The sequence below is a fragment of the Typopeltis vanoorti genome, chromosome 14, assembly GCF_054136105.1.
Source record: "Typopeltis vanoorti isolate ZY-2024b chromosome 14, IOZ_Tvanoo_1.0, whole genome shotgun sequence".
Lineage (NCBI taxonomy): Eukaryota > Metazoa > Arthropoda > Arachnida > Uropygi > Thelyphonidae > Typopeltis > Typopeltis vanoorti.
In genome coordinates this window covers 74587075-74611133 of record NC_143562.1, presented here as the reverse complement: position 1 = coordinate 74611133, position 24059 = coordinate 74587075, and the positions used below count along the sequence as shown (strand labels likewise).

The 24059-nt window shown below is 35.0% G+C and overlaps 1 protein-coding gene across 1 annotated transcript in view; it reads right to left on the bottom strand.

Annotated features, from left to right (window-relative positions):
- The window catches only part of Rich (Guanine nucleotide exchange factor subunit Rich), a 456640-nt gene that overhangs the window by 245405 nt on the left and 187176 nt on the right, over positions 1-24059 (bottom strand). Inside the window, exons 14-16 of the mRNA XM_090404468.1 lie at positions 22561-22671; positions 17738-17827; positions 9922-10087 (exon numbers count right to left, since the gene is read on the bottom strand). Of these exons, the coding sequence (XP_090260594.1) occupies positions 9922-10087; positions 17738-17827; positions 22561-22671 (367 nt within the window). The remainder of the gene's footprint in view (positions 1-9921; positions 10088-17737; positions 17828-22560; positions 22672-24059) is intronic.

Here is a 24059-nt window from a genome sequence, read left to right as displayed (position 1 = left end):
TACATCATCTATAGTTACATTTATCATGAACATGCTGTCCCATATGGCATGCACAGGAATATTTCTTCTCACTCCCAGCCTCTAATATACATACATAGCATATGTATGTTAGTGACTGATAACAACAAATGTGACAAGCAGTGATCTAATCCAAACTGTTCACCTACAATCAGATAACCCTCTCAACTCTTTCAGCAGCAGCATTTTCCTTTCCTAACCAGTTCTCCTTTCAAATATACCAGAGAACAAGGGTTTTAAACTTATTTTTTTTAACCTGCCAATCTCTGAATAAAAGCATTTCTCCAATAATGACCCCCCCCAAAGTAATTTCAGACCACCTTACTAATCCACTGCGAAGAATATACTTTATTGAAATGAAGAGCTGAAGAGGCTTCAATCTGCATAGTAAATTGTAGATTATTAGGATATTTTATCTAGCTCTAAAGCCAGACAAGATAGAAATGTACGAGTTTCAAAATTTAGCAGAAAGCTTATGAGAATATAATCTTCAACATATCCTTTAGTTTGGAATACAGAGATGTGGCCACCAAATCTTCTGCCATTTCCATTAACTCTGTATGAGAGTAAATTCAACTTCAAATACATCACAATCAAAGGATTGTAAGAATTCATTCTGGTAGAATCATATTATGAAGATCTTGGTCCACGTGGTTAGCCTAGTTGCTTTGCGCTTCGAAACCATATGCCTGGGGAAGGAGTGACCTAGGTTCAATTCCCGTCGATGACGCAAAGGAGCTTAAGGATCTTCCTCAGCCATACCAAGTTAGTCGGTCTTGGGCATGGATGGCAGGGCTTTTTCTGCCAGTTTATCTGGGGTTTTTCATCCCACAAGCAGGCAAATCGGTCCCGTGAACACACACGGATTACAGTCAGGACTACTGACCCAGCCATAGGCATGACGCATCAGCTACACCGGTTCTGAGCCCGGATAAAATTTGGGAGGATTGAGATGGTGCCGTACCTCCCCGTAAAGGGGGGCTGACAGGCATTGTATCATCATACAATAATTAATTAATTAATAAAGATCTTGAAATGGAATGTTAGTCTTTTAGTTTCTTCGAGGTTTGTGTATAACAGAAAATTGTCATTTGAAACTTTTTCCATAATTGACAGGCATGATAAGTTAGCAAAGCAGTCAAAATCTCTTTGATTTAAAATGGCTATAAATAGGTGAATTTTGGATTGAAATCCCATAATTATTTCCAAAACTCAAATTAAATTAATGCCTTGTGGTCTTCTTTGAACTTGAACATCATTAAACTCCAAATATATATCAACCAAGTAAACCATATGCTGTTTTGATTTCATTAATTTTTTTGTTAATGATCAGTTTATTTCAAGAAAAAATTCTATTACAGAATCAAAAATTCCAATTAAACATTACAATTTCCTTTTGACAGCTAACATACGAGGTGATACCGAACAGTTTAGGAAATTGAATAAATAGTACATGCAAACCAGCTGTAGTGCAGCCTTCTGCTACTATAAGGAACAAGCAGTAGCCTTTGTGAATCAGTATACCAACAGCAGGCAAGATGAGAGACTGCATTCTTGGGTTATGTGCATTTTTGTAACATCATGTTTTAGTGGTTCAGTGATTTTTTCCTCTAACTGAAATGGCTGATTTTAAGGAAAAAAAAATCTGCATGAAATTTTGCTTCAACCTAAAAAAAAACAGCTGCAGAAATCCACCGAATTCACTTCAGCAAAAAAGCAAATTAGGTTTTCAAAGAGTCAATCAATTATGTAAATGTGACGCGAATTCTATCAACGTACACAGGCCCTACATAATCTCCGAGGTTTGGAAGCTTCACAACATAAAATTGAGGTCACAACCCTGACCAATAGGCGATAACACAAACACTTCAAAAACAAAAGCACCTACCCGACCTGACATAGCATCCACTTTCCCAATGTGTTCAGATGATGACCGAGAATAGTCGAAACGGACCGCACCCCCGTCAACCCCCCTTTCCCCTTCCCCCCTATATAAATAATCAACCCTTTCACCTTTCCCCCACCCTATATAATATAGTAATATAATATATATGTTTATATATATATTACAGGAAAAAAACCCGGGGTTTTCTAATTTAATTCTCCCAAATTGCCTACCCCCCCCCCCCCCACACACACTCAGTAGTTTTTGGACATCGCATAAAGAAGAAAGGCCGCAACACCTAGAAAAAGGTATGTGTAAATTTCTCTTCCTTATGCTACATATACTTTTTGGTAAACTTACATCTACAATGCCCTAAGAATCCATGAGTAAATAGCCAATGACATTTAAACAGGGGCACTCCTAAACTGAAGCAGGCAAAATAGCTGTAATTATAATAAGAGTCAATCGATGCTCATCATTTTTTTTTTCTTGACATCCAAGGCATTGTCCACCAGGAATTCCCCTCTCCCCATGGCCAAACTGTTAACGGCAAATTTTACTGTGAGGTTTTGAAACGGCTAAGCAAAACTATTTGGTACAAATGTTCAGACAAGTGGAAGAACAACGATTGGGTTCTCCAACATGACAGTGTGCCCACATATGCATCACTTGTTCAGCTACATTTCTTGGCTTCCAAAAACACGGCAGTCATTTTCAATTTGCCCCCACCCCACCCTCCCTCCTATTTGCCTGACCTCACTACCTGCAACTTTTCCTATTCCCCAAAATGAAATTCCAGCTGAAAAGGTATCATTTTGACATGCCTGAGGAGATCTGGGCAAAATTGCAGGAGGTGCTTTACACAGTCACAGCTGAGGACTTCTAAGGATGCATAAAACCATGGAAAAATTGCTGGGTTCACTGTATATTTACCAAAGGTGACTACTTCAAATGACGTGATGGAAACTAAAAGTTAGGATACGTAATTTTTTTAGGTCAAATTCTCCAAACTCTCAACTAGAACCACATACCTCTAAAAGCAGCTGGTTATAGATTACAATTTTAAAAGCACAAGTGAACAAACAGTTTATCATTCAAGATCTTGGGATTTATTTCAAGTATTTTAGTGGAAAAAAATGATGTATCAAGTTCTGCTTCTCCTCTGACATCTTTGCCTTATTAAAACTCACTGTTAATAATGGATATTTTGCAAGGGAACTCACAATGTCTATCACTAGGCTCTTTAATTAAGTCTCAGTCCTGGTCAAGTTCCAAGGGAGCGGGAAAAGGACAAAATAATTCACTTGCATTAGGGAGGGTCTATGACTGCAGTAGCAAATTATAGACCAATCAATATCATAGGCATGGTGGTAAAAGTACCACAAAAATTGGTCAAAACAAAATTCAACTATGGATGGATAAAAATATGATACTGTATGAGGGTCAACATGGCTTTGTGAAATGTCAGACATGCCTTAGTAATTTATTATCTTTTTATAATAGAGAACAGCAGAGTTGGATAAAGGAAATGGTACATGATGCTGCTGAATTCTGAAAATATTTCACAGAATACCACTTGGAACTCTGTTATGCAAATTAGAACAAATGGATATGAAACTGGTTAAGTGGATAAGAGGGTGGCTGCTGGACACATATCAAAAACTGGTATATGGAGTGACAGAATGCAGACAACACAGGTGACTAGCATGTGCCACAAGGTTCAGTGCTGGGATCATTGTTGTTTAATTTGTACATAAATGATATAGGAAATCACAAGAAAGGAAATATTCAGTGTTTAATGATGATGCAAAATTAGGTTGAGTAATGGTTAATCAAGGCGATGTGAAGAGCATGAATGACAATTTAAATAGGCTGTCAGTATGAGCAAAAGATAATAGGTATCAGTTTAATATGGAGAAATGTAAAGTTATGCATTTTAGGATAAACAGATTACAAGCCATGTATCACATTGATGGCACTGTACTCCAGGAAATAGATGAAGCTAGAAATTTAGGAATGGTGGCAGACAGAGTTAAAGTTAATCACCATCATCGAATTCCTGATGTATATACTCTCAAGGGGTGTACAGGATATTATGATAGTACTACATGAAAAATTTACATCATTAATAACCTCCTATCAACAATTTTCCTCCAAATTAATCGTATCTCTCAAGACTCCAACATTATCAGATCTTTTATATTCTATCTTCTAAGGCATTTTTTATTGTATCAATATGCATACATCTTGGTTTTCCTCTGGGTCTTTTTCCCGCCAACCTGCCAAAGAACACTTGTTTTGCTAATATTTCCTCTCCCATTCTGTTTCAGTGACCATACCACCTTTCTTTCTTGAACACAATCTTGAATGCTAACAATGTCAAGTTCTTTCCTGATATTCTCATTTTTAATATCATATATCGCCATTGAGCCATCTGTTCACCTTCCTAATTTTTCCCAGAACTCTCATATCAGTGGTCTCTAGTCTTTGGTCAAGTGTTTTTTTTCTTAACCCAGCTCTCAGATCTATAAGTTAAAATTGGTTGAAATACTGACTTGCATTCAGTTAATTTAGTGATTTGTCTAATTCCTCTCTTATCCCATATAAATTTATTCAGTTGACTTCATACCAGCTTTATTAACTCTGTTGTCTATTTTCATATTTAATTTGCACTTTTCACTAAAAATTGTGTCAAGGTAGCTGATAGGTTTTACTTGTTCTATATGCTCTCCATTCAGAATGCAGTTGATGCGTTCAATGTCTATGCCTGTTTTCATAGTTTCATCTTTTTATTGTTGATTTTCATATGTAATTTATTATTACAACAGTTATTCAATTCAGTTAGGAAATCTTACAGAGTTGTACTGGATTTATTTAGAAGTATAACATCATTTGCATAAAGTAAAGAGCCGAGATTAACACTGCCAATTTTGATATCAGGTTTAATACCACTTTCCTTCCTTCATAATGTGATACATACAGATAATGAATAACAGAGGGGATAATATACGACATTGTCTGACACCAGATTTAACAACAAACCATCTTCTTATACTTCCTTCAATTCTAACTGCTGACTTACAGCTCAAATAAAGATGAAGTATTGCTTGATATAATGCCTCAATGACACCATAAGACTGTAGCGTTTTGGATAGCTTGGCACCCTTGTCATATGCCTTTTCCAGGTCTACGAAACTTAAATACATATCTTTTCATGTTCCCACGATTTCTCAACTATTGGTCATAAAGTGAAAATCTGATCCTGACGATCTCTATTTACCCTGAATATAGCTTGTTCTTCACCAAGCTTCCCTTCCACAATTCTTCTCAACCGTTTTTCAAGTATACTTGCATAAATTTTACCAGGAACACTCAGTAAGGAAATACCTCTGTAATTCTCACATTCAGTTTTATTTCCCTTTTTTATGTTTTCTTTCCCGTATGGGTACTATAAGAGCTCTACTCCAATCATCTGAAATTCATCCCTCTGTCAAGGCATTCTGAACTATGCATTGCAGCCACTGTAAGACTTTTATACCTCCATACTTGAGCATTTTTGGTTGAATATCATCTACTTCAGTCACCTTTCCACATTTCAGGCTTGTGAAGCCTTTTCAAGTATTGATACATATTCCTGATTGCATGCCTGTTGAGTGTTTTTTTTTTTTTCACCACTGTGCTGTCACTGATTGTTTCATTTAGTAATTTTTCAAAGTAATTACTCCATACATCAAGAATATCTTTATCTCCAGTTTTCACATTACCTCAACTTCCTTTTACAGTATTCTTTCCTCCATTTCTAAGCTTTTTTTTTTATTAACTTCCAAAATATTTTGTTACATTGCTGATATTTATTTTCTGTGTATTTACCAGTCTTTCCATGACTTTTGTTTAGTTAGTTTAACACAGTAGTTAGCTTTCTTACATTTGTTTTGTACTCTCTAGGAGCACAAGATGAATTTAACTAACAGGTACTTGCCATTATTATTAGCTTTGCTCTTTTCTCTAAATTTTCCCAAAATATTTTTGTATGTCCGGTAATCATTTCCTACTCTGCTATTTAGATCTCCAACAAGAACCAACTTTTCCTTTTTCATCATGCTTTCTCTAAAGCCTCAAAAAATTCCACTTCTACCTTAGTAGAACCTTCTGTGGGAACATAGGCACAATTAAGTCTAATTTTCCACTTTCCTATTCTGATATTTGCCCAAATCACTTTAATTGATATTGCCTGCCATTCAGAAAGATTATCCTCATATTTAGTGTTGACTACTATAGCCACTTCTTTTTTCCTGATTGTTATTGCCTGAATATAACATTTTTTAAATGTCACTTAGAAAGATCTCACCAGCTGTTGTCTTTTTTGTTTCAGTCACCCCTATTATGTAGATCTAGTACTTATCCAATTTCTCAGTCACCTCAATTTCCTTGCCATTGAGTGCTCTTATGTTAATAGTAGTACCAATCTTGAACTCTAGTTATGTTGAGTTGGGATGCATTTCAAGATTTTTTCCAGTAGCTGACTTTCACTGTTCACACTGGTTCTCTGGCAAAAACAACGGGGCTGTGTTTAACCAACATTCCTAAGGTGGAATGAAATTCTGTCATGTTGTACCATCAGTTTGCACTATGATTTAAGCCAATAAGAATACAATTTGCTTGGCTAAATCTCAAATTGCCAGCACATCCTCTTTTGTAAATATCCAGGTAGATACATAACAGGGTGCATTACAAGAAGGTAATGACTGGACATCAGGTCAGAAGCCCTGGTCAGTTCTCCATATTCCTTTGGAGTTATATAGCTTTGACTCTTAAGCACTCCAGAGTTAAAGTTTTGAGGACATATTGCTAAGGTAGTGCATAATATTACTTGGCTAATGAAGAACACATTAATAAGCAGAGATAAGGAAGTTGTTATTCCTCTTTATAATGTTTTGATACATCCACATCTGGATTACTATGCTCCAGTCTGAGCTCCTGGGGTTTCGTGGGGATGAAGAAGTGGTGGTGAAGATTCAGAGGCAAGTGACCAAGATGGTGAGTGAGCTGTAGAATGATCTCTATGAAGATAGATTGAGGGTGTGTGGATTACAGTAGTTGGTTGATAGGATAAAAAGAATGGATATGATAGAAACATTTAAGTTGCTTAAAGGATTTTATAGGATTCATGCAGAGGAAATGTTTCAGCACTTGATTGGAAGGACAAGAACTAGGGGTCATTCCTGGCAGTTGAATAAAGGTGTGGTTAGTAGGGGGTGCGAGGACTAGATTTTTTGCTCGGAGAGTAGTGAATGAGTGGAATGGGTTGTCAGAGTCAACTGTGAGTGCTTTATGTGTTAATGGGTTTAAGGAGTAGTTTGGGTCTCCTGTGGATAGTTTGGGTCTCCTGCGATGAGTCTTCGGACTCCATAGAAGTGCCTGTACAATAATAATAATATTTTAAACAGAAAAGAAAAATATAGAAGAAATTACATGGGACTAAAAAGGGTTCTCCCATCCTTCAATTCTCAGCCAAATTTTATATAAATTCCTCAACACAGTCATGCTCAAACAGTGGCAACATTATAATGATGATGTGCTTGCTATTTGTTGTCTTCAGCCCAGGCATATCAAACATAATTAGTGCAATTAAATAAGACAGCCAAAAATATAGTAATCTCGTTCAAGTCATTCACTATCTTCTTGCTACTTCTAGAAAGAAGATAGTGAATTGTGTGTGCTCAAATCTTACTGCGGCATGGATGATTATAAAACTTTATGTGGAAGACAGCTTCTGATGCCTTGTGTGGCTGACGGTCCTATGTGTAGCCAGGAGAGATGGTGAGCTGAGGGTTAGATAATCCAACAGTAATAAAAAAAGTTTCCAATATTTTGTGAATGGAATTCACATCAAAACAGTCATCACCACCAACAATGTGGTAGCCATAAAACATGCAAGGCCAGCATTTTCTTTCTTCTAATGACATACTTACCACAGAACTCAATTATCTATGTCATACTTTTAAAGCCAGGACTGTATAAGCTCAGTAACAGATAAAATATTAATGTCTCCCCTCTTCCCCCATTACGTATAAGAGTGCAGAAAATCGATTATCATCCTCTATATCCATTGGTAGGTCTGAAAAGATAGCTAAAGCATCATTAAATAAATATTACTTAAAAGTAATATGTAATGTCAAACAAGCAATTCTCATCTGTTCCCTAAAGAAACAAACTCCATACTTTTATCAGGAGCATACCAGAGTCACTACAATTGCGGATCAGCTTAGTAGATAGACAGGAAGATATTAAAATTAATCTGCCTTTAAGGACCATAAGGAAAGACACATGCTGCCATCATGTCAAGACTAGCAGACCAAGTTGAGCACTCTTCTTGCAGAATTAAACAGAAGGAAGAAAACTGAAATGCTACATAGAAGTGATTACATACCTGACTGATATGTAATGGAGTCAGCATCAGGATTGAAATCCTCACAAACCTCAAATGAGTATGGCTACATTAATTTATCCAAAATTTGGGAGAATGTACTTCTTAATGATATTTAATTCCATATTGAAATCTTATTAGTTTATGAGTAAATGCATTGTTCATATCACTTGGTTAGACACTGTCAGCACAACAGCTGCAGTTTAGGATACAGCTCTTAAAATTCTTTAAATTCAGCTGTAGAGGGAACTGTGACAGGATGTTACAATTCCAAATTGTTTCCACAAGTAGTTAATTATAGAACCTTGCTTTTTTGTGTTAAAGGAATGCTGGTCTGAAATCCAGGAAATAACAGATGTCTAACAAATCCCCCCACCCACAATTTATGGATGACTTGTGTTCCAGAGGACTGTCCCCAAATTGGAAGAACCTCTGAAGCAAATCACATCTTACAGAAGGTTACCATGAAAATTAGAAATGTTTATGATAATAATTTTAACTGCAAAAATTAAAATTTAAACTACACGTACATGGTAAATAGCATAAATAAATTAAGAAAATCGTAAACTTAAAACATAAACAGTAAAGTTTATAAAAACAAATTTTGTCAACAGTTTATGATATGTGTGCTACCTTTCATTATATGTACACTACCTTAATCATAATGTAATGGAAGAATACAATGGAGAACACCATTTGATTATTACATAGTATTACAATGCTGCAGATCCTTTAACATGTTCTTTAATGCAAGCTGCATCCTTAAAAATTGTATTCACAGTCGATGTAACCAGTTAAGTCGTGATCAATTTGAAATGCTTTGGTCACCTTCGCCTTTATACTTCAAAATAATTTTAATTTCATCTTATTTGGTTTACAAGCGCTCATTTCACTTGGTCTTTTACTGGCCATTATTTAGCCTTGTAAATCACATTAAAATAAAAAGATACGAGAATATCATAACATCTATAATAGATTTAGTTTAATCCTTTATCCCAGTGAGAGCAAACAAAGTTTGCGCCTGAAAATATCTTCAGGACTAAATATAGTGTTGTACTATCTTATCCAGTAAGTAGTGCAACACCTAGGCAACTCGTGGCAAAGGTGGAGCAAGCTACCAGGCACTTCTAACCCAGTATCTCCCATAATGCAAAACACATTTCCTATGTGGATATGTATACTGTTATGCATTAAAGGGATTGGCCATCTACCCAGACTAGTTTCGACCTTTATTGAGGTCTCTTCAGTGGGAGCCAGGCCCAGAGCTGGAGATACCAGGCAGAAGCAGTAGCAAGTCATCTGTGCCTATGGGAGTTGCCAAAAGGTTTATCACCTTTTTTAAAAAAATTTTAATAGCTTGCTCCAACAAGTCAGTGAACTATTAAAGAAAGGTCTTTAAATATGTATACAGTATTGTAAAATTTATAACTTTTATTTAATTAAAAAGAAAACTTTTTTGCTCAAAAAAAGTGCTATTCATTAAGAGATTAAACTTATGAGTATATATAATTATATAATATGCATAATCTAAAATGCCTGCAGAATTAATTAAAATTTAAATGATACATCAAAATGACATAAAAACACTTACTGGAAGGTGAAGTTTTCTTTTGTAAATGGTACAACGTGAGATGGGAGTCAGCACAGAAACTAAGGAGTTTATTTCCCAAAACTGAGAGTTGTAAAACTTGAGTGGGAACTTTGATAACACGAACAAACTGGTTGTCTAACTTGGAATCTTGAGGATACACCCTGATCTAAATAAAATAGACAATGGCATTCAACTAAATAAAGTCACTTAAATATTAATTAGCCTTAAAATCAAAATCAAAAGCATAACTTATATGTGATGCAGCCAAACAACAAGCTAGTGAGGACAAAAAACAAAGGAAGGAGATATATATCATCAGAAATATGGGGGGATGGGGGGGGAATTATAATAGAAAAGGAGACAGATTTATTCTCTCACTTGATTAAAAAAGAGCTTCCATATCACAGCTGGAAGAAAGAGAAGACAATGCATCCTCTTTGACTGGAAAAGACCTGAGTTAATTTTTGCCATGATGATAAGAATCTTTATATGGAAGTTTTCAACTGAAGGTGAATTAAGCAATCTCATATGGAAGCAGCATGATTTGTTTTTATACAGGAAACTCTCTCTCTCTCACTTTCACTCTCTTTTTTTTTTTAAATCACACATCAGAAAACACATAATTAACAGATAATAATAATAATAATAATTTGAATTTATTCTGTAAATGTTAAAGCTCATGATGAAAGGACATAAAATTTACACAAAATAATCAGACTTAACTCTTCTCGTAGAAAGGCTTATAAGTTGGTTGCACATGATTACTAAAAACTTAAGGAATTCACAACGTATACTGGAATATAAATTAAAATAAACTTTAATATATACTTCCTATATTTCAGAAACTAAAAACAGCAAATGAGGTCAAAGCGAGGAAACTACTGTTTTTCCTAAAGTCCCGATAATGCCCGCTATATTAGGTATTCTTGGCCATTGGGCTGAAGTTATCAAGATGTACATCTCCCAAATTTGGGGCAGTCTCATGGATCCAAATTTGTTGAGGTTTGGCATGTTTCTTAGGGCTGAGGCTGATTCTATGAATAGTCTTTCAAATTTATATTGTATCACTGCGGTGTATCACTGCGGCTTTCTTCCACCATATTCTGTGGCGTGTGTCCAGAGCATGGTCTGCAAGCCCAGAGTGGCTATACTGGTGAAACCGGATGAAGTCTTTTAGTTCCGAAATTCTGGTATTCGCTGTCCTGCCTGTTTGGCCAAAGTAGGACAGCTTACAGCTGCAAGTGACCTGGTATACACCAGGTAGGTCTAGGTGAAGTGGTTGGTCTTTAGTGGAGAAGATAAGGGATGCCAATTTTCTATATGGTCTGTAACCTGTTTCTATAGTTCAAGTTTTTGAGCTGTAGAAACAAGCTTGTGCTATTGATCCAAATGATGGACCAACAGCATGTGTCAATGACAGATTAACAATGCAAATGTGTGCCAATACAGATTGCAGTAGGCTAACAGGTCTTAATTATAACTAAGCATCTGGTATGCTAGTAGCAAAGATGCAAAATGCTTCTGAATTAATAAAGTGTGTTGAGTATGTGTTACTACTTTCCTTAATAGGGATAAGTGCAGGCCACTAGATCTGTTCTAACCTAAATTCTGCAGTAATAGTAATGTTTTGCAACTTTCTTTATAAATAATGACCATCTTTCCATATGGAATATGCTTTTAGTACTCCTTACTTCCCCCCAGAGAACCCTGAGTATGGAAGCAATAGCATGCTCTACAAATCTAGAGTGTTCTGGCTCATGATATTAGATGTATTTCTTATTCTTCAGAATCAAACCAGAGCAGATCTCCCTGCTAGACCAAAGTAAAACTAACCACATTCAAGGTAAAGAAGCAAACTGGCAGAAAGAATGCATGATTAACAGAAAAAAAATTGCATTTGGGAGGGAGATTAATGTAGAACAGTGTAGTGTGGAATGATCATATAAGACAGTGTGTGTGTGTATCATGCAATCGAGTGAAGTGGATGCTTGTGATGAGCACAGGATTCCATACAGGTAGCAGATATAGTAATAATACTCATATAATAAGTTACTTGAATAAACAGTGGGAAATGCCAAAGAGGCGGTAGATTTTCCTTTGCTAAAAAAAAAAAAAAAAAAAAAAAAAATGAAGAAAGACAGGCGAGAATGCAAATCAATGATAGAATTCTACCACTGATTTGCATTAAGATTCTTCGGACAGAGAATGGTCATATAATTAGCCACTTCGTGAATGGATGGAGATGGATTAGCTCTATATTCATTTATGGCACCGTTAATGAAATTATTACTAAACCACAGAATCATAAAACAGATTTTGTATGTTCTACTTCTTGTTGTAACATGGTGAGCAAAACAAGGCAAGTGAGCGTGCGTGCGCGTGTGTGTGTGTCTCTTTTTTGAGATAACTGAGAATTGAAGGCCTCTCTTAAACCTCATTTTCTGGCTTGGCAGAGTGAGGATGATGGGTACACATGATGGATATCTATACTAATTAGAACATTTGCAGCAAGTTAGGAATTTTTTTGTGGGGGGAGGGGGGGGGGGAATACTGCTGATGATAGTAGATGAATTGCAGCCAAGAAGATTAGGAGTCAGCCAGGCAGATGGCAGCTCTTTTGTGTCAATCTAGTATGAGATTGAGGCCAATAGGACAAAATATAAAACTTGTTGCTGCTTTGGGCCAGGAGGCGCCAGAGTGGAAGACATACATCAGCAGATTAGTACAATGACTGCAAGTCAAGTAATTATTATGGAGAGCTTCGACATAGGCTTTGGGAGACAAACATTGATTGGAAGGACAAAAGATGACATGGCAGGAAGGAAGTATAATTTATATACTTATTGAGAGAAATAATCACTTGAAGCAGAATATGATGGAGGAGACTCAGAGTATGAGAGCATGATCTTGTTATAGGGTCAGAAGATCTGTCCATAACTGACTTGCCTCCAACTGGGAAAAGTGATCATATGGTCTTGACTTGGGAAGTAGTAAAATATGTAGAAATTCCAGTTAAGAAGGGGTATATGTGGAACTATAAGGCCGGTGATTATGATATACTTAGGAAGCAGCACCATGGCATAAAGATCTGCAAGGGAAGGATATTCACAATACAAAGAAAATTGTGAAGCCCTTTTACAGCAGCCTAACCTGAATCGGAATGAGTGTCTCTTGCTCTCTATGACAAAAGTTTGGGAGATTGTGAATTTATGTAAACATCAAAAATAGTTTTAATGTTGTTTATTAATATTAATTTTTAGCATGTGGCAATCGTTTTTAATTTATAAACTGATTGTTGTATGTACCTTGTATTCCTGTTCTTGATTTGTTTGTTGTTTCTACACACTGATGATGTACTTTTTTCAATATGAAATATCAGTACTTTCACTGTAGTTATTATGTAATTTTATGTTTTATAGTTATGCCATAGGTACCTTTAAAGATTAGACCAACAAGGTTTGAGAATACGCAAATGAACAGACATGGCAAACCATGCTGTGTCTGCTAATTTGAGTGACTGTTCATTCGAAGCATTAATTAAGTTTATATGAAACCAATTACTTGGCCATAACATGTAATAATGCAGTCACGTAATAAAACTCAAGGTTAGGTAAACTATATATAGCTTCCAACATTTTTTCACTCCCTCCAAGTGATCTTTAGACAGAGAAGATTATAAGAATGCCTAACTGAATGAATTATGAAAAACCCATACCTTCTGTTTAAAAATAATGATTCTTGTCTAGTGATTGTTGAGTAACAGTAGTAAAAAACTACCCTTTAATACTATCAGGTTATTATTATTTAACATATGATGATTACAGTGGCTATGAGCTGATATGTCACCACCTTATATACATATACTTCTCATCAAGAATTAAGCAGTCTCTCCAACTTGCAGTTGGCATTCCCTCTCTCTCTCCCTTCCCCTCCATTCCATGTATTTATCCACATCTTTTGGTAGCCAATATCTTTCCATCCTATACAAATGCACCTTTGATTTCTCTCCATATTACTTGTTCTTTTCATTTAATTATAAATACCTAACTCTTTTCTTTTCTAATGTCTTCATTTTTATATGGACTAGTTCTGTGCATTTCTTAAAATTCTCATTTCTTCTGTCTATATTTTACTTTATCTTTTCTTTTAGCATTCCATATTTCTAAATCATACAGTAGGGTGGAAGTGACATTAATTTATATTTGTTTCTTTATTCCATGTCCTTTTAATTGTTCCAGATTATTTTAATTATATTTCAGAATTTTTTCATCTATTTTTATTATTTAAATATGTTATTATACAACCAAAATAATTAAACTGTCACCTGTTCCATTATTTTTATTTTCTATGAACTATTTTTTTATCTGATACAATCTTGACCTTTAAATGCCATGATTTTTGTTTTCTTTAGCAAAATCTTTTTAAGTTATATTGTTGGCTTATTTCATTCATGAACTGATTTTTGAAAGTTATTAATAACAGTTCTTCTGATTAACTGGATATTGTACACCCACACTTTGTAGAGCCAACCTTGGCTTTGTGCCAAGGTTGGTCAATTCATGCTGAAGGGGAGAAGGAAATAAAGGATGTACAAATTGGTCACCAACACGCGAAATCATGTGCTTTATATGTATATTTTCCAACTATTGTACAAGCAAAATAGTTACCACTTTAAGAACTAGAATTTTCATAAAAGAAAAGCTAATTTTCCGACATGTAATAATAAACACTCATCCAATGAAACGCATTGATTACCCTAATATCAGAATAGATTCTCCTTCTTTTGACATGCACAGAAGTGTCGAAGGGTCTCACATCTGTGAGCATACAGTACCTTGTTTTCTGATTGTTTTCCATGATTTTAGAATATAATCAATATATACATATATATATTCAATTTAATATATATAGAATAGGGTTAGAAATAAACTACATCCCTGTCTTAAACATTGATTAATTTTGATCTCCTCTTAATTTATTATATATATAGATTTTGTGAATCCTAGACAATTCAAACCAAATCTTCCTATGCGGAGGACAATGTCATTAAGAAATGAGCTATGGAGGTTAAACACTAGTAGGTTATAATGCATTGTTAAACAACATTATTTGAAATAACATTACTTACTTCTCATTATCTTTCATATCATACATAAACTAATTTTGATAGTTTTATTTCGTGGTGTAGGGTGAAACATTTTTTTATAACTCTGACCCAAAAAAGATTGTAACCTTATAGAATATTAGTACTGTGGGTGGGCTAAGAATTTCCTTCTTCCCCCATTTAAAATTCATCTCTAACCTAACGATAATCATGATCGTTCATACTGATGACAGAAACTAAATCCATAGCCTGACAGTTGGAGAGTGGGTACATTAACTGCCTGGCCAACCAGGCCAGCACTTTTCACAAATGTTGATTGTTGACTGAAGAGTTTGTTTATAATGCAAAAAGTAGAAAATGAAATATACCATAATGAAGAAAGAATCAAAATTTATCAAGCTTTGTTTCTTCTGCAGTTTGTAATATTTGAAACAACTGAATTTGTGAAATACAGCAACTGTAAAGGGTGGAACTTCAATTTATTACTCCTACCTGTGAAATGTTGTAAACTTATAGTGTGTTAGTAGCATGGGTGGGCTAAGGATTTTTTTCTATTTTTATTAATTTATTTTTTTGTGTTTCTTATTTTTTATATCATCTAGAAACCCTGTTCTAGGTACCAAACATGGAACTTCTTTTACAAGCAACTGCAGGCCACGAATAAGTGGGCAGTGGTCTCACACTTGGCAATGAAATTCATCTCATACTAAAGATAATCATACATATCCATACTCACATCAGGATTTAAACCTACAGCCTTTTGGAAGGAGAATAGATACACTGACAACTCAGCCAACCAAGTCAGCACAGAGATTATGTCACCAGCCATACAAGGTAATATACTTACTGTATGTCTAAGACTAGTTCAATATAGAGGTGCCATATTTAAGTTTTTGGAATTCTGACCATTATTTTGGACTGAGTCAACAGATTCCATTGTGGGTGGTTTCACTCAATCAGCATCCTATCTATCATACTAAACCCTCAACTTATTCACATTCACAGCATTCCAACACATTCTCGAGATGCATTTCACTCACTTACTAATTTCCAAAGATTTACTTCTCATTTCCTTCTTCGCTATACTTTAATTCAACTTCCAGAAATGGCTTCTTGTTTCCCTCTTCTACTATGTATAATCTCTTCATATCAATTCTGTAAAATCCTCTCATCTACTTAAATCCGGCCTGGTTGGCCAAGTGGATAGCGTATCCATTCTCCAGCCTTTTGCTGTGGGTTCGAATCCCACCATGGGCATGGATGTTTGCGATTGTCTGTGGAAATACCAGTGGTGGTCGGCAGTAGATGGCATTGGTAGTTGCAGTCAGTTGGTGACTGAATAGTGGAAACGGAGTTGTACAGTAGGTGTCGTCCCTCGATGAGTCCTTGGACTCCCCTGGAGGTCAAATAATAATAATAATAATAAACATCCTTATGACATCATGGATTTTATGTATATCCAATAAATTCTGCAGGCTGCAATCATCAGTCCTGATATCATCTTAGCCAAGGGTAAGGTAAATTCTTAACATGAAGAGCAGTCAAGGCAGCAAGTAAATGTTACTGAATGGATCAAGGAAACTTTAAACAAGAGAAATTCAAAAAGAGGGGCTTCTAGGCTTGGTATTCCGTTGTATAGCATATTCCTGCAACACAAAGGAATAAATATCCTCCTTGTGGCCAAAGGAGGAATAGTATAATTAGGATAGTCAAGATTTAAATAGTGGTGAAAGTTGGCATCTTATGACAGTTCTGGGTGCCTGTAAGTGACGTCTGTGTTTATCTCACAAATACTGGTGAAAGGAATGCGTTTTTTTGTTTGGTTTTTTTTTTGGATTTTTTTTATTTTTTATATTCCACCATAATTATTATCTTAATCATATTTTTTAACCATAGTGTAACTACATTATATTTTTCTTTCCAGGCTGATTTTTTATTGAATGCCTGATTACCAACTAGAGACATGCAGTGAGAAAAGATACTCTTGGACATGTCATCCAAACAAAGACCAGAAATATTGCAGGTATAGTTGGCATTTCTTCCACCTCAGACAGTATTTCTGTGTGTTGTGAATACTCATTGACCTAGCTAGAGTTCCTTTTGTAAAGGGCCATGCTACAAGAAGGAGACTTGAAAACTGACTGGGAGAGGTTGTGTGTTGTGCCTTGCCTGTCCATTACTGGTCAATATGACATGTTAATCCATTCAAAGAATGATAAGTAGAGGTAAGCAATAAGAAAAGTAATATTTTATACATATATAACTATTTTCTTCTTTCAGTTCTTTTTATTTTTAGTTTAAACCTAGTTTGTTCTAGGAGATGCAATTTCAAATATCTTAATTATCAATTTATAAATAATAAAATTATCATTTTATAATTATTTGGCTAGTAACTTATGACTACTCTGCCTTCCACATTGGGGAAAGAATACATCTCATCACTATGATTTCACATAACAAGACCATTTGTTTGATAAGTATGTATTTTGGTATCTGCTGATAAATCACCAGACAGAAGATGATTATCAATCCTCTATGACATATACCAATGCTTGGCTTACTACAAGTATAAAGGGGCATAAAAATGTCAACTTTACGAAAGGTGTTTCTTAGCCTATGCATGATACTAAAGTGCCATGAGTTTTCAAAATTTGATAAGTTGCATTTGCCATAAAAAAATTAAACCAAACAACAAAAGTGAATATTTCTTACCTCATCACGTGAATCTCTGAGATTATAGCATCCCAAAACCATGTGATCATCCCACCATAATAAGCCACCCATAACGACAAATTCTTGTTCCTATAAAAATAATATACATGAATAAAATTAAATAGCACAGTGATTAACAAACATTAAACTATTTCTTGTAGTCACAGTTGATATTTTGAGAAATTAGCATCAATGGGTGAGGAATGCCAGTGAATATTTTCTTTCTTAATATTTTTATCATTTATTAATTTCCTCATAAGAAATTAAATAATAAGTAAGAATTTGGAACTGTAATGATAAAGAAGAAAAAGCAATCATTTACAATTTTTCTTGTTAGCCTGGCTAGCTGAGTGAATACCATTTTTGCTCTCCAATTATAGCCTATGAATCTTTGAATCTCTGAGACAAGGTGAAAATGAGGTAGTATATGAGTTCCAATGCATGGTGTAAGATTCTCAACTTGCTTAATAGGGACCTGAAGTGGCTTGCAAGAATATTATGTTGGACTCCAGAGCAAGGTTTCTGAATAATCTTAATCCATCCATGAGAAAACAAGTTATGAGGTTTCTGCCATTTCAGGAGTGAGATTGTATCATAAAAAAATACATACTTTATTTTTATTTCTATTTATTTTTATCTTTGTTTTTTTTAGAGTATCATGTGTGTTTCAAGTATCAAGCGATATTTTCAGAGTTAAATAAAACATCATGAAGAGATTCAACATTTTTCATTTTAAAAGTACATATTTAAAACAGCTATTCTGTCATTAGATAGTATACTGAACTTCACTAGGGGAAGTGTGTGTAAATTTTGGAGATTTCTAGATTAAGTAATGAATTACCCTGCAGTCATTATTATGCCAAATGTGTCAGGGTGTCCAAGCAATAATGGAAAGAGGCACTACCAAGGCCATAATCTGTGTTGGGTACAAATCCCGTGTGGATGGCTTAGTAAAGAATCCATTATTGTATATTTTATTTCTCTCTCAATTTCAACGCAACTTATCAGCCTCGTACACAAAAGGTCAAGACCTATAACAAGACAGTGCTGTGGGTGGAAGGGAGGGCTAGAAAGAGGAAAGGAACTTCATGTGTTTCTTGAAGACCTGAGGGTTATAATTATTAGTGAAAACAGTATGAGGGAAGACTAATCAAAAGAATAGAGATATAGGATATAAAAGTGGAGGATGAGAAGTCGGTTCAATAAGTTTAGAGATGAAATGTATAAGGGTGCTGACCAGCAGCTGCTCACTTTCCTCTAATCATGTGCAAACATGATTAGAGGAAAGTGGGAGGATGGCCACAGCCAGTTCAGTGAAGCAGTATGGAAATACCTACATGAAAGAGATAATACAGCAACAGAGCATCTATGGGAAAAAGAATGGAAGGAATTGGTGAGGAAGAGATCACAATTTAAGCAAAATGCTTGCTTCTGAATACTATGAAGAATTCTGAGGGAAGTCTTAGGTGCAGCACCACCCCAAATGTGAGAACAGTATTCTAATTGGGCAAATCTGAGTTTTGTAAATTGTCAGGAGTTGGTTAGGAAATAAGTACTGTTTGGAACAAAAAAGAATACTAATCTTTTTGAAAGTTAAAGAGGCTATGGATGCTTATACCAAGAGAGATGTAAGAGTTAACCCAAGAATAAAAAAAAAAGTGGTCCTGGTTGGTGAAATGTTTTACTTGTTTCACAGGTTTTCTGTTTGCAAAGCAGTTGACAGTTTCAATGATTCTGCCTATTTTCATTGTACGCATGATTAGGTTTATGTGTTCATCAGACATTTTTGTAATAGATTTCACAGTTTGATATGAACACAGATGGATAAGAAAATAACTATTTATTAACTTAAAAGCTAATATTTTGCTGGTATTATATCCAGCATCTTCAGAGCACACAACACAAAGTTTGTTACAAATGCAAAACAACCACAATCCGGTGTAACAGTGGGGCTAATAAAAGTAATTGCAGTGTGCAACACACGACTAAAGTCCTAATATGGTGCCATCTAGGTTTAAAAAAAAAAAAAAAAAATCAAAGTTTTGAAATAGTAGTCCAAATGATAGTCTTAGAAAGTTTGAAAAAATGAAATAAAATAAAAGTAATAAATATCAATTTGGTCTTAAGATGACTGTCTCCTAAATCTTTGATAGATTTATACAGTCATACTTGTTAAGGTTTGAAGTATGTTTTAAGGCTTCCGTTGATTCCAGGAACAACCTCTCTGACTTGTAGAAGCTTCTGTGCATTACTTTTGTTTTGCATTTGTAACAAACTTTGTGTTGTGTGCTCTGAAGATGCTGGATATAATACCAGCAAAATATTAGCTTTTAAGTTAATAAATAGTTATTTTCTTATCCATCTGTGTTCATATCAAACCGTGAAATCTATTACAAAAATATTTTCATTGTCTGTCTTTTTATTGCTGACCTTCATACCATATCTATTATGACAGTTATTCAATTTAGTCAGGAAATCTTGCAAACTTGTAGCGGATTTATTTAGAAGTATGTCATCATCCGCATAAAGCGAAGAGCTGACATTAACATCCCCAATACCACTTTCTTTCATAATATGATCCATATAGATAATGATTAACAGAGGGGATAATGTACATCCTTGTCTCACGCCAGATTTAACATTAAACCATCTTCCTGTACTTCCTTCAATTCTAACTGCTGACTTACAACTCAAATAAAAACTAAGTATTGCTTGATATAATGCCCCATTGACACCATATAACTTAGCGTATTGAATAGCTTCTCTCTTGGCACCTTTTCATATGCCTTTTCCAGATCAACAAAACTTAAATACAGATCTTTGTTATATTCCCATTATTTCTCGACTATCTGTCGTAAAGTGAAGATCTGATCCTGACCACCTCTATTCGGCCTGAATCCAGCTTGTTCTTCACAAAGCTTTTCTTCCACAATTCTTCTCAACCGTTTCTCAAGTATACTTGCATAAATCTTGCCAGGAACACTCAGTAGGGAAATACCTCTGTAATTCTCACATTCAGTTTTATTTCCCTTTTTATATATGGGTACTATGAGAGCTATTTATTTATTTATTACCATTTTTGAATTATTTATTTATTTAGTTTAGTTATTTATTTATTTTGTAATTTATTTTCTAGATAATCTGGAAAGCCTGATCTAGAAAACAAACATTCTTGAATTTTTTTTTCAAACACTTAAGACCTCTAATAAGCAGGATAGTGGTTTCACACTGGGTGATAAAATTCATCTTCCTAAAAACAATCACAAACATCTATGCCCACGTCAGGATTCAAACTGAAAGCCTGTTTTTGGAGAGTGGGTATGCTAACCACCAGGTCAACAAGGCTGCCATAATTTGATCAGCTGTTACATTTGCAGTCTTCTGAAATACCTAATAGTATCAACCCATCCATTATTTGATTGTGTTTTCTTACTTCAAACATTTCCTGTGGTAATCTTTCATCTACCAGTGTTCTGAATTCACTATAAAATCTCAGATTAGCTCTATTCACACATGCCTAGTGGTTGTGCGCTTCGCAACCATATGCCTGGGGAAGGAATGTCCTAGGTTCGATTCCCGTCAGTGACGTGAGGAGCTGAAGGATCTTTCTCAGCCATAGCCAGTTAGCCGGTCTTGGGCATGGACAGTAGGGTTTTTCCCCAATTTATCCTGGGGTTTTTCATCCTGCAAAGCAGGCAAACCAGCCTTGAGAACTCAACACTACAGACATAAGATACACCGGGGCATAGGACTGACCACCTTATCCTGTGAACGGTTTGAGGTCCGATGATTAATAAACCCTCGACACTGCAAGTTAAAAGAGGGTAATAGGAAGATGAGATGAGACACATTCCTGAATAGTAATAATGTCAAACTCTCTTCAGATACTACCTTTTAATATAGTTCTGTCATTAATGTCATCTGTTCAATTTGCAGATCACTTTGTTTATTTAGTAGAGAAATTTTCAGTCATAAAATTAGAAATAACATCAGACAAACAAAAAAAGCAGGCAGTTTTTCAAGGTAAAATATTTGTAAAAAATTAAAAATTAACAAAATACTCAATTTGGAAAAACAAACATCTTCAAAACCAGTAATGTTTCCCAAATAAGATACGGGTTTATAAATACTGCTGCTATAAAACTCCTAATTTTAAGAAGCAAAGCACACCTTTCAGCTCGACATCGAATGCCACTTGGTTTTGAAACTGTCATTTGCATATGCAATTTTCTAATGACAACAAAAGGTAGTATGTCTGTAGTGTTTTCTCTGAGTCACTGAGGCTTACACTGTTCTGAAGGGACATAATACCTTGGCAGTTGAGCAGTACATCAAGAAACCTGCTGCAGTTTTGCCAAGTTGACATTCCTATGATTATATGAAATGAAGTAAAAGTTTGTAATGAAAGTGACTCATCACCTGATACAATTTTTTTAGAACATTTTCTGAGCTGTGCATTCACTCAGAGTCTTCTCTGGATATCATACATATTTTGCAAAACTTGTTTCTTATTTGTGTCCAATTTACAAAGATTAATATGCTTGAATAACTAAATAACTGGAGTAGCCTTTCGTTACTTCTTACTGAACTGCACTTTATGCTTGATAGGAATCAAGTGCCGAGTCACTTTATGTTTGAATTAAGTGTAAGAATAAAGTGACTCAGCCCCACCTGGACTTTCAAAATGTATTAACTGATGGATATATACAATGGCTTCTACATAACGTGTTAAAAACCATATAAATGTTTTTGGCTACATGATAAACAATGGTGTTAACACCATATTAGTGAAATAGACTAGCATTTTAAATTAAATAACAAACCTGAGTTTCATTTCCAAATAACTTCCATTTCCTTTGAAATAAAGAATAGTGAGCTAAACCATTTTGTCCGGCAATTGCTACATGTCGCCCTCCAGGATCTATAGCAGTATACTGAAGAAAAGAAAAACAGCTTCCATGAAAATCTACAGAAAGTTATACTACTTCATTCCAAAAATTAATGCATTCGTATAACCAATATAACATCAATGTTTTCTTAAAATCAAGAAATAGACTGTAATGCTAACTTAAAAATGGCATTGAAAACTGTACTTGCCATATATACATACATACATACATATGCGCGCGCACACACACACACACACACACACACACACACACACACACACACACACACACACACACACATTATCATCATTATCAGCAATTTATGATCCACTGCTGGATGAGGGCCTTTCCAAGATTACTCCAAAACTCTGTCAAAACTCTCCTTTCCCATGTCACTCCTGCAAATTTTATATCATCAATCCATCATGATTTAGGTTGCCATTGTGGTCATTTTTCCTCTTTTGGAACCCAATCCAGTACTTTCATCCATCGTTGATTTTTGTCTTTGAGCAATATTCCTTTTGTGATCCAGTCTTGTGATATCAAGCATACTTTATTCCATACTAAATGTGTTGTTCTTAATTTTTGAATTTCCTTTGCATTCAGCATCCAAGTTTCACAGTCATATGTCAATATAAGAATACATTGGTTAAAAACTTTTCTCTTCAGGCATAATAGTAGTTGGCATTTAAATATTGAATGTAATTTTCCAAATGCTTTCCATCCATGCATCGTGCGTCTTTTAATTTCATCCATGATATTTTGTTCCAATTGATATCAGTTGTCCTAAGTATATGTAATGACCTACTTGTTTAATTTCCTCATTATTGATTTTTATTATTTCTGATTGGACATAGCTATTGAACATAACTTGGGTATTCTTTAGACCAGCTGTTTTGCTAGCAATTTGGAGTTCATGGATACGAGTCTGTAATTCATGTGCAGTTGAAGTAAAGATAACTGTCATCTGCAAAGTGTAAATGCCTTAAATATCTTCCACTTATCTTCAGACCTTTACCGTCCCAATCAAGAAGTTTAAATATTTCTTCTTGGCATTCTGTGAATGATTTTGGAGATATTGTGTCACCCTGTCTAATACCTCTCTGTATTTCCGCAGTAGAGATATTTCCATTGAAACGAAGAGCTGCTGTAGCATTGGTGTATGCTGATTTTGTGATCTTGATGTATGGCTCCTCCACTCATTGGTTTCGTAATGCTTTAAGTCACAAGTTTTTACTGTATCAAAGGCTTTCTTATAATCAATAAAACTAAGACATAATGGTAATTGATGTTCATTACACTGTTCCATAATCTGTTGTACAACTTGAATATGGTCCATTGTACTAAAGCCACTTCTAAAGCCTGACTGTTCTTTCGGTTGTGCTAGGTTGTCTAGAGTCGTACAAAGCCTATGAGCAGACTTTTGTAGATAC